The sequence below is a fragment of the Amblyraja radiata genome, chromosome 35 (genome assembly GCF_010909765.2).
Source record: "Amblyraja radiata isolate CabotCenter1 chromosome 35, sAmbRad1.1.pri, whole genome shotgun sequence".
Classification (NCBI taxonomy): Eukaryota; Metazoa; Chordata; class Chondrichthyes; order Rajiformes; family Rajidae; genus Amblyraja; species Amblyraja radiata.
The window spans coordinates 3,197,524-3,210,008 of NC_045990.1; the positions used below are offsets into that span (position 1 = coordinate 3,197,524).

General features: G+C 46.0%; 1 protein-coding gene across 1 annotated transcript; it reads left to right on the plus strand.

The window, feature by feature from the left end:
* The first annotated feature begins 351 nt into the window (after window positions 1-351).
* Window positions 352-12,310, plus strand: dhps (deoxyhypusine synthase). The gene is made up of 10 exons (XM_033050975.1): window positions 352-422; window positions 1,804-2,052; window positions 4,545-4,709; window positions 5,717-5,838; window positions 7,268-7,364; window positions 8,906-8,992; window positions 10,352-10,457; window positions 11,200-11,303; window positions 11,410-11,535; window positions 12,062-12,310. The coding sequence occupies exons 2-10, from the start codon at window positions 1,843-1,845 to the stop codon at window positions 12,155-12,157; spliced, it is 1,113 nt and encodes a 370-aa protein (XP_032906866.1). The 5' UTR covers window positions 352-422; window positions 1,804-1,842; the 3' UTR covers window positions 12,158-12,310.
* Window positions 12,311-12,485: the final 175 nt, after the last annotated feature.

Below are 12,485 nucleotides of genomic sequence, written 5' to 3' on the forward strand. Positions count from 1 at the left end.
CACTGTCCACACTGGCCCCTCTGCCCCCACTGCCCACACTGGCCCCTCTGCCCCCTCTGCCCCCTCTGTCCACACTGTCCACACTGGCCCCTCTGCCCACACTGGCCCCTCTGTCCACACTGCCCCCACTGGCCCCTCTGACCCCACTGTCCACACTGGCCCCTCTGCCCCCACTGCCCCCTCTGTCCCCACTGTCCACACTGGCCCCTCTGGCCCCACTGCCCACTGCGCCCATTCCCCCCACAGACACTGACCGACTGGCCCTCTCTCTCTGCCCCCTCCGGCTCCCCGTGTGATTGGCTGTGAGAGGGGCTGCAGTGGGATCGGCGGGCGCTGGGGGGCGGGCTAGAGCCGGCGCGCAGCCGCAGTGTGGAGCGGCGGGAGAGGACCAGGTTGCAGTGGCGGCGCTGACCGGGCCCGGGGTGAGAGGAGGAGGATGAGGGGGTGGAGGTGGAGAGGAGAGAGACCGGCCGCTGGCTACCGGGGGTGGGATGGCCCCGTGTCGCTGCCGCCAAGCCAGGAGGGCAGTGTTGATGGGACGTGGAGGGGGGGGCGGTGGCTCAGACCCAGTGGAGCCACTGTGGGAACTTGCTGTGTGTACCAGTGGGCCAGAGCATCTCACTGCCCCACTGACAGCCAGGGTAGGGATGCTGCCAGCCACCTCTGTGGTCATGGGCCAGTGTGCAGCATCCTGACAGCCCCTGGTGAGGAGGTGTTTGGTGAACTCACTGTGGTGGATGTTAAATTTGTGTTGGTTGTGTGTTTTTGTCATTTTTTTAACATATATGCATGACTGCAGGGAAACGAAATTTCGTTCAGACCGAAAGGTCTGAATGACAATAAAGGAATCTAATCTAAAAAGAAGGAACTGCTTCTTATTGCAAAAATGGTGCAGGGGAGAGAAAATACTTTGGCTTCCATCACAGTGGGGAGGGGATTCCCTGTCATTGTATTGTATTGTATTTTTTTTTAATGACCACACAGCCAGGCTGGTGGAATTTGTTCTCAGTACAGCTCGATACAGGTTCCAACCTGTTTGTGTGAATTCAATTGTTTTTGTGTCTTGTAGGAATTGTTTTGCCTTCCACCACAGTGAGGAGGTGTTTGGTGAACTCACTGTGGTGGATGTTAAATTTGTGTTGGTTGTGTGTTTTTGTCATTGTTTAACTTATATGTATGGCTGTAGAAACGGAGTTTCGTTTGAGTCTCACTGAGGTTCAAATGACATGGAATAGATATTGTATTGTTGCAGATGCTGGAAAATCGAAGGTAGACAAAAGTGTCGCGGGGAGAGGACGGGGTTGCAGTGGCGGCGCTGACCGGGCCCGGGGTGAGAGGAGGAGGATTTAAGAACCGTCAGGATAATTACATGAAACACAGAGGAATAGAAGGTGATTGGGTCAGCACTTGGGCGTACTGTGTGCAGTTCTGGTTGCCCAGACGCAAGAAGGATGTTGTTAAGTTGACAAAGGGTGCTGAAGAAACTCACCAGCATGTGGTGGGTGCTAATCCTCATGCACTTTGTGCTTTCATTGTAATTTAACATCTAGCCCAACTCATGACTGCAAGTTTCATGTATCTTGTGTTTTATGGGTCAAAGGTTTTTTTTCCCTCCATACTGTACAGTTCCTTGAATCTCGGACTAAATAAATGGGTGTAGTACAGGCCGCTGCAGTGAGAGGCATGGACATGATGGGCTGAAGAGCCTGCTTCTGTACTCTGGTTCTGTAACATTGCATCTTTCCTGCTGCCTTGTCTCAAACCCTCTCACTAACCCCGGTTTCTGTGGCTCATTCATTCCAGGGCTTTGACTGAGAGGAAGTTTGACGTATTGATCAGCCGATGGAAAGAGAAGGAATGGCGGAACTTGCTCCACCTGTGGCCCTGAACGCAGTTTACAAAGAGAGCGCCACGATGCCTGAGGGATCTCTGCAGGTCAAGGGCTATGACTTCAACAAAGGAATTGACTACCACGCATTGCTGCAGTCCTACCTGACCACGGGTTATCAGGCAACCAACTTTGGCCAAGCTGTAGAACAGATCAATGCAATGGTAAGTATCCCCGCGACTATTTATTTATTTATTTATTTATTTATTCCGAACAAGTAAAGACATTAAAGACATTAATATTAACAAAATCGAAATTATCAAACAATTGGACATTACAATCAATATTTACATAGCAATGAGAAGAACAAAATCAAATTTCCAATGTCCAACTCTGTGTCTGTACAAGCTCGAAAAGGAGTGAGAAGAAGAATAACTTATTAAATCTCACCCCTTTTCCCCAACACTTCTACCATATTTAAAAATCAATTAATTACTAATAATAATACTACCCTAGGCAATTTCCCATAATACCTACAGACATATATATACATACAACTATTATGTACATACAAACTTCATATCTGAAGTACCCAAACATAAGTAAACAATAGTAAAGCAAGATAAACATCAACCCCCACTTGTCAACCATCCCCTCCATCCCTGTACCCCTTGAGAATTATTTTTTTATATATCATTTTAAAATGATTCATGTTTGTGCATTGCTTCAATTCCCCGTTCAATTTATTCCACACTCCTACTCCACAAACCGAAATACAAAAGGTTTTTCTAGTCGTACGGACTTTTTGTTTCTTAAAGTTAAATATTCCTCTTAAATTGTAACCCCCCACACGCTCGTTAAATAATTTTTGAATGTTTCCAGGTAAATTTTTATTTTTGGCCCTAAACATTATCTGAGCTGTTTTGAATGTAACCAAATCTTCTAATTTTAATAATTTTGACTCTAAAAATAATGGATTCGTATGACCCAGATACTTAGCATTATGGATAATACGACTATGAAAACAGCATCCCTCTTCCCATCAGAACTGCCCCCTCCATTGACTCTTTTAAGTCTAGACTTAAAACTTATTTGTACTCTTAAGCCTTTGAAGTCCTCTGAGGGAGGGCTGTATGTATGTATTTATGTATCTATTGTTGATCCATGTACCACTGTTGGTAGAACGTTAGTACCTCCACCAATGTAAAACACTTTGGTCAACGAGAGTTGTTTTGTAAATGTGCTATAGAAATAAAATTGACTTGACTTGACTTTAGCAGTGATCAGGATGCATCTTACGCGAGGCAGGATGGGGATTAGGAAATTATGACATGGAGCTGGGTCTAAGGTGCAGGATTAGCTTTGAGTGCTCTTATGGAATCTGTGGAATTCTTTGCTACAGAGACGGTGGAGTCAGTGGATATTTCTACGGCAGAGATAGATAGATTCTTGATTGGTATAGGTGTCAGGGGTTATGGGGAGAAGGCAGGAGAATAAGGTTAGGTTGGAGAAAGATCAGCCATGATTGAATGGTGGAGTAGACTTGATGGGCCGAATGGCCTAATTCTACTCCTATTCCTTATGACCTTGTAGAAAAGGTAGAACAGCCTTGAATGGCAGAGTGGCCCCCTCCTGTTTTTTGTGTTCTTTTGTGACAGTGTGAGTTTAGATCAGAACTAAGAAAGCTGAGCTATAGGGAGAGGTTGGGCAGGCTAGGACTTTATTTCTTGGAGTGCAGGAGGATGAGGGCTGATCTTATACAGGTGCACAAGATAAAGCGAGGAATTTGGTAGATGGGGTAAATGCTCAGTCTTTAACCCAGAGTAGGGAGATCAAGAAACAGAGCACATAGGTTTAAGGTGAGAGGGGAAAGAGGTGTCTGGGGCAGTGAGAGGTGTCTGTTGTAATCTCATTGTTGAGCACATAGAGATTAGTGGGATATCTAGTCCAGAACATTGTGTCAGGGAGTTATACAGTGTGGAAACAGGCCCTTCGGCCCAACTTGCCTACAAAGACTGACAGATGGCACAATGGGCTAAGTGTTCGGCTGGCAACCGGAAGGTAGCCGGTTCGAATCCCGCTTGGAGTGCATACTGTCGTTGTGTCCTTGGGCAAGACACTTCACCCACCTGTGCCTGTGTGTGAATGTGTGTGAGTGATTGGTGGTGGTCGGAGGGGCCGTAGGCGCAGATTGGCAGCCACGCTTCCGTCAGTCTGCCCCAGGGCAGCTGTGGCTACAGAAGTAGCTTACCACCACCGAGTGTGACTGAGGAGTGAATGAATAATGCGATGTAAAGCGCCTTGAGTATTAGAAAGGCGCTATATAAATCCCATCCATTATTATTATTATTATTAAAGACTAATATGTCCCATCTACACTAGTCCCACCTCCGGCATTTGGCCCATATCGCTCTATCCGCATGCCTGTCCAATTATTTTTTTAATGTTGTGATGATACCTGCCTCAACTAACTCCTCCAGCAGCTCGTTCCATGTACCTAGTAGAACCATATACCTCATTCCATATACCTATCGCCCTTTGTGTAAAAAAAATGTTGCCCCTCAGGTTTGTACTAAATCTTTCTCCCTCTCTTTTCCCCTGCTGAGTATTTCTGGCATTGTCTGTTTGGGTTTTGGGTCAGCTCGTTTGCGCGTGGCTGTACGCGCACTGATTCCTGTTAGCAACAACAGGCCTGACCTCTGTTGTACGTTCTCAGATCGAGAAGAAGCTGGAGCCCTTGGAAGAATCGGAGAAGAATGCCATCAACCTGAACTCGTGTCAACGGAAGCTGACGGGCTGCACCATTTTCCTGGGATACACCTCCAACCTCATCAGCTCTGGGATTCGAGAAACCATCCGCTACCTTGTGCAACACAACATGGTAGGGTCTGGCATTGGGGCGTATTTTCCTGTCCCTCGGGCAGTAGCCAACTGGCTACCTATCCTAGAAAGGCAACGTCACCTGCTCTGGGCTGCTACTGTGATAGTCAAAGCAGTGAATCAGGCCAGTCAGCCACCAGGACATCGCTGACCACCAACCACACTAATTGTACACCAAACCCATTATTTTCCCCGTGTTCCCATCAGCTCCAGATTCAGGGACAGTTTCTTCCCAGTTGTTATCAGGCAACTGAACCATCCCACCACAACCTAGAGCAGTGCTGAACTACTATCTATCTCATTGGTGACCCTCGGACTATCATTAATCGGCCTTTACTGGCTTTACCTTGCACTAAACGTTATTCCCATATCATGTATCTATACACTGTAAATGGCTTGATTGTAATCATGTATTGTCTTTCCGCTGACTGGTTAGCACGCAACAAAAGCTTTTCACTGTACCTCAGTACAAGTGACAATAAACTATTAACCTGCTAGGCATGTCTTTGTGAAGTGGGAGGAAACCAGAGCACAAGGGGGAAGCTCATGGCGAATGTGGAAACTCCACACACAGAACACCAGTGGCCAGGATTGAACCGGCATCACTGCAGCTGTGATGCAGCAGCTCTGCTGGCCGCGCCACTGTGCCGCACAGATTGGTGGGCCGTTGTGGCCACACTTACCCAACCCACACAAAGCAACAAGCAGCACAATAGTGGAATTGCTGATGCCCATGATACCCATACATGTCCCCAGGCACCACTCCAGTGTCTCACTCTGCACACAATGCCAGCGACAACATTACCAACAAGAGGGACCAAGGCAAAGCCGGATCCCAACATTGTCCATCTCACTGTACAATCACCGAATAATGTCCGGTTTGCCACAGTGATGTAGACCATGAGTGCGGATCTCCATGTGGGAAGAAGCAGTTTGTTAATCCCGTTACCCAGATCCTTGTGCCCTTCCTGTTTACTGGCCTAACTTTCTCTTTCCCGCCCCTTACAGGTTGACTGTGTGGTGACCACCGCGGGTGGCATCGAGGAGGACTTTATCAAGTGTCTGGCTCCAACGTTCCTGGGGGACTTCAGCCTGAAGGGTAAAGAGCTGCGAGCCAATGGGATTAACAGGTAGGGAGTCACTACCACCTGCATACAATGTAAAGAGCTGTCCCGATGTGGTGCTGGCTGGTAGAATTATCTCAGAATGGAGGTTCTGAGAGAAGGTCCATACTGAGGATTGAGTATCATCAACGCTGCTAGTTCCAAGTACCATCTTACTGACATATGAAGGAATGGCTCGACTGGGCTTATTCACTGGAATTTAGAAGGATGAGAGGGTATCTTATAGAAACATATAACATTCTTGTGGGATTGCACAGGCTAGATGCAGGAGAAGTATTCCCCATGTTGGGGGAGTCCAGAACCAGGGGGTCACAATTGAAAGATTATGGGGTAGGCCATTGAGGACTGGGGTGAGGAAAAACTTTTTCACCCACAGGCCAATTCACTGGAAGTATTCAAGAGAGAGTTCGATTTAGCTCTTAGGGCAAACGGAATCAAGGGATATGGGGAGAAGGCAGGAACGGGGTACTGATTTTGGATGATCAGCCATGATCACATTGAATGGTGGTGCTGGCTCGAAGGGCTGAATGGCCTATCCCTGCTCCTATTTTCTATGTTTCTATGTTTACTGGTGTGCCACAGCCAGCTGGTTCCTCTCGGGGAGATGGTCACAGAGTCTCTGTGTATCCCATGTGTGTCAGTCAATTGAACAAACCAGGCACCTTTAGTGAAGAAACAAAGAACTGCAGATGCTGTTTACAACTGCAGATGCTGTCTCTGGGCCGGCTGATAGAATACACAGCTCCTGGACACTGCAGTTGCACATTTAGATGTCGGGGAAATTGGGTTTCAATGTATAGCACTCCACTGCTGCGTCGTTTGTTGCTGTTCCCCGTCTCAGCTCCTGTCCTGGAGCTGGAGAAAGCTTAATGCCTATGGATGTGGGCCCAGTAACAGGGAGATGCTTGGGGATGGAGTAGAAATAGAGGACTTTTCCAGCATGTGGAAAAACTTGGGTGAGTAACAACACTTCTTTAGTCAGAGTGTGGTAAATCTGTGGAATTAATTGCTACATTGCTGTGGAGTCCATTTGTGTATTTTAAGGTGGAGATTGACAGATTCTTGATTAGTATGGGTGTCGGGATATGGGGAGAAGGCAGGAGAATGGGGTTGAGAGAGAAAGATAGATCAGCCATGATTGAATGTCGGAGTAGACTCGATGGGCCAAATTGATTAATTCTGCTTTGCGACATGAACTTGGTTAGATACAATAAAGCTGCTACTCAGGATCTCATCAAACACACGGAGGGCAGGGTCAGTTAGGTTATGGAGTGGAGCTCACTATATGCGCAGTGAATCTGCTCTCCAGCCTCTAAGATGTACCACAGTTTAGCTTCAGCTCCCACACCTGAAAAGATGAAGCCAAATCCACTGCGTGTTTCGAATACAACTAATTACGGGTGTTGATCCTAATTGATCTTGTAATTAATGACAGGATTGGAAATCTTCTGGTCCCCAATGACAACTATTGCAAATTCGATGACTGGTTGATGCCAATTCTGGATCAGATGCTACTGGAGCAGAAGGAGCAGGTGAGGCTACCCGCCCCGTCTCCAGGAGAGATGGCAGCAACTTAATCCTTTCTGTAGATCTAAAGGCTAAACAGAAGAACTTAGCTACATGAACTTAGTTAATGTATTGACAGCGGTAGAGTTGCTGCCTTACAGCGCTTGCAGCGTCGGAGACATGGGTTCCATCCCGACTACGGGTGCTGTCTGTACGGAGTTTGTACGTACTCACCATGACCACGTGGGTTTTTTTCCGAGGTTGTGTCAATGTGCGGGAATCGCTGGTCAGTGTGAACTTGGTGGGTTGAAGGACCTGTTTCCACACTGTATTTCTAAATTTAAAAAAAAAAAAATTTTAAATGAACATCTTTTTGAGATAAAAGGCTGAAGCCCTTTAAATTGAAAAAGTGAGCAATTGTTGAAAGCTTGTTTTAATGGCAGCTTCAGTTCCATGCCGTTTCATGGCTGTTATATAGCAATGTTACAAAATTTTGAGATTTTAAAAATCAAGTCTGTAATTTATCCCATCAGATAAAGCATAAAAATAAGTTTAATTTGACACCTAATTCACTTTCATATCTCAAGTATTTAAAAAGTTATGGCCATTTTCATACTCGGAAATGAGCATCTTGTTCCCTATTGATTTTCTATGGACATAACAAAAAAGTTGTGATCGTGAACAGTCAAAAGCCCATAACTTTCTTAAAAATTAAGAGAACTGAATGAAATTTTCAGTTATCATAGATTGAAGCATTCTGAAACAAATATAAAATAATCTTACTTGGATGACCTGAAATTAAAGCATATAATTAGTTAGTTACCTAATTGTAGCTAATTTCAGACTTCAATTACTAGATCTAAACATCTATCCATTTCTTAATAAATTATTAACATTTTTAAATAGCCTAAATGTCCAAATAATATTCACAAATAATTCACAATAAAACATGATTTTTAAATCTCATTTACATTAATTTATAGACCAAATGGAAGGAATTTAGTGTTCAATTGCTGTAAATAAATGCCCATTTAAATCAGCTTTCCAGTGGGATCCTGTGGAACGCGCTGGTTTAGAACGTTCACATTGCGGTAGATTTGTGCCCCAAATGCCCAGAAAAATACTGCGGGATACAATGGGCCCAAAATGAGCTACTCGCAATATTAAACTTTGTATAAAGGGATCTTTAGAAGCCCTTTTTAATGTAAAAATATACAACCTAACTTCTGCTATTTGCTTTATGAGACTCTGCGGTTGCTGGCGGTCGCGGGTTTAGAGATTGATTTTTAAACTACTATAACTATTATACGAGGCCTTTAAACCTAATAATAGCTTTTGCGACGGGGTCTTCCAGCGATTTTTCGTTAATAATTAACTAGGCTGAACATCTTCGATTTGAACAGCCTAGAGAAAATCGCGTTTTAAACCCGCCCCCTCTAAACGGCGCCAAAATCGCGCACACGGACAGCAGCAGATTTTCAAAGACGCTTCAGGTACGCTTTGCAACATACCTATGTTATATGCAGGCTGCACTGCAGGCACTGATGACCTTGTGTTCTTACTGCAGGGAGTGAATTGGACTCCATCAAAAATGATTGCTCGACTAGGGAAAGAGATCGATAACCCAGAGTCTGTCTACTACTGGGCTTACAAGGTACAGGATTTACACACGAGTCTTTTTTAAATTTCAAAATAGACTTTATTCAGGTAATAAATATATACATGAACCGTGGAAAAAATTCATCCCACATTTTCGGAGGCTATACCAATTATTCAATACAGTCTACACACACTACACTACACACAAATTTATCTCCCACCCTTGACATACGAATCACTCGCTGAATCTGTCACTGTGTTTGCAACTTTTGACTCGCCCTGCGCCCTGAGGTCTGCAGGCTGATCATTTGACTGCACCTTCGGGTGCATGTGATGAATAAATTTGACTTTGAATTTGACTTTGATCAAAGTCATAACTGACGTGCCTGTGTGGACTGAGGCCGTTGGCCTGAGGGGCACTCTTCATCCTCACCCCTCTGCATCATCACCCTCCTCCAACATACTCCACTGGGGCCCAGTTCACTGGGACAGCTCTTGCCTGAAACATGAGAAGCTAAGAGCCGGTGTAGGCCACTCAGCCCCTCTAGCTTGCCCCACGGGCATGGAAAAGGTGCTCCAGGCTTCTTCTCTTCAGTTGTGCCATTTACGCACAGCCACCAATTACTTATTCTTTCAATGTATTTACCTCCTCTTAAATACTCCCATTGATCCAGCCTTTGCAATCCTGAGATGGAGAATCCAGTGATCCGTCCCTTTGTGAGGAGTCATGTTTTTAATACACCTCTGTTCGTAATGAGCGGCACCTCATCTTGTAACTGAACCTTTGTTCAAGACTCTCCCACTAGTGGAAACTTCCTGATGTCCACTCTGTCATGTTGTTTCCCACAGGATCTGATCCCGTTGCTGACTTTGTGTTCAATTGCAGCTTCTCTTTCCTTATGCGTGTGTGTGTGTGTGCATGTGTCTGTGTGTGAGTGCGCATGTGCGTGCGTGTGTCTGTGTGTGAGTGCGCATGTGCGTGCGTGTGTGCGTGTGTCTGTGTGTGCATGCGCATGTGTGTGAGTGTGTCTGTGCGCGTGTGCCTGCGCATGTGCGTGTGTCGGTGTGCGCGTGCGTGTGTCTGTGTGCGTGTGTCTGTGTGCGTGTGTCTGTGTGCGTGTGCATATGTGCATGCACATGTGCGTGTGTCTTTGTGTGCGTCTGTGTGTGCGTGTGTCTGTGTGCGCGTGCGTGTGTGTCTGTCTGTCTGTCCCTGTACACCTATTCCAACATGTTCGGATTGTGTCTCGCTCCTGGAGCCGACTAGAAATTGTTTCTACATATTTGAATCCTCCAATTTCGAAGAGCCTGAAGAAGGGTCTCATTCTGAAACGTCTCTCCAGAGATGCTGCATGTCCCGCTGAGTTACTCCAGCTTTTTTTTATCTCTCTCCAATTTTGATCCTCTTTTGCAGAACAACATCCCAGTCTTCAGCCCTGCCCTGACAGATGGCTCCATCGGTGACATGATCTACTTCCACTCTTATAAGAACCCTGGGCTGGTGCTCGATATTGTTGAAGGTATGTGGGCCTTGGGTTTATACACTAAGTTAAGTGTTTAATGTCCCATGTACTTACGGAGGGAAATATAGATCAGTCATGATTGGATGGAGGATTAGACTTGATGGGCCGAATGGCCTAATTCCTCTTGTGCTACTTATGAATGGAGACCTTCACTAATTGATTCTGGTGATGTTTATCTGTGCCTGTGTGGTTTGCTACACAAACTCTTTAAATCACTTCCTCCTGGAAGGCAACTCCGGACTGTCAAAGCTGCCACAGCCAGACATAAAAACAGCTTTTTTTCCACGAGTAGTAGCTCTACTCAATGACCAAAAATCTGTAGCCTCATTGTGCTCTGGTATTTTATTTAATTCACATGTTTAATCGATAATGTTTGATTATTGATGTTTCATGTTTTATGGGTCATTCCTAACTGTCACTGTATGTCAGTTGTGGGCAGAGCACCAAGGCAAATTCCTTGTATGTGAATAGTTGGCCAATAAGCGTATTAATTCATTCATAAGCAGTGCAGGGGAGGTGGTGTCAATGTGTGGTGCAGTGGGAAAGAGAGATTTAAGATGGCGGGTGTAGTTGTGGATGAAGGAACTGCAGATGCTGGTTTAAACCGAAGATACACACAAAATGCTGGAGTAACTCAGCGGGCCAGGCAGGGTCTCTGGAGAGAAGGAATGCGGGGGAGTGTTGTAGGGTCGGTGAACGAGTGCTGTAGTAACTCCTGTTCTTCCGCTCCTCTCCCCAGACATCCGAGGAGTAAACAACCAGGCGGTATACGCCAAACAGACAGGGATGATCATACTGGGAGGCGGCGTGGTGAAGCATCACATTGCCAATGCTAACCTCATGGTCGGTTCCTTCTGCCTTTGCTCCAATTTATTCCTTTTACCCCCCCCCCCCCCCCATCCTTTTATTGATCCTAATTTATTTTTCCCCACCCTTCATTCGCTGACAGAGGAACGGAGCAGACTACTCGGTGTTTGTCAACACAGGCCATGAGTTTGATGGCTCCGATTCTGGAGCCAAACCGGACGAAGCTGTGTCCTGGGGTAAAATCCGCATGGATGCCAAGCCCGTGAAGGTGAGTGTGTCTCATCGGTCTGCGGTGGTGTCAAACGCACAACCATTGCCAGAGGGAAAGCGCTGGAGTCACGGGCAACATTGGATGGAGTGAGGCGTCAATAACTGAACAGAGTGATCACTTTCGAAGAGCGAAAGGCCTGGATAGAGTGGATGTGGAGAGGATGTTTCCACTCGAGGGAGAGTCTAGGACCAGAGGTCATAACCTTAGAATTAAAGGACGTTCCTTTATGAACGAGATGAGGAGGAATTTCTTCAGTCAGAGGGTGGTGAATCTGTGGAATTAATTGCCAAGTCAATGGATATTTTTAAGGCAGAGATAGATTCTTGATTAGTACGGGTGTTATGGGTAATAGGTAGAAGGCAGGAGAATGGGGTTAAAAGGGTAGATCAGCCGTGATTAAATGGTGGAGTAGACTTGATGGGCCGAATGGCCGAATTCTGTTGCTATCACATATGAACGTTTGGAGTGTGGGTAGGTGGGACCCGGAGAGATCGCTGTATTGAGTACCTGTTCTTTCTCCTAGATCTGTGCCGATGCCACTCTTGTTTTCCCTCTGTTGGTCGCTGAAACATTCGCGCCCAAGTTGAGTGCATTTGCGTCCCGTTCAAAGATGATTTAACGCACTCCCCGCTTAAGCCAAGCATGTCGTAGAACCAGCGGCTGATGGCACCGTCTCCTGAGGTCGAGGGGACATTGAGATCCTATCTGCCACTACTGGGAAGCAGATGTTGCCACATTAGGAGCATACTGCGATTCCTAAGAACGAGTGAAAGAAGGAAAGAAGGAAGGAAGGAAGGAAGGAAGGAAGGAAGGAAGGAAGGAAGGAAGGAAGGAAGGAAGGAAGATGAGGCGTGTGGCACAGTGAGGGAATTACCTGTATCCGCATTCAGCATTTCATCAAACTCCTTGCAGTGGTGAATGCACGCTTACATTTTGTTTGACTATTA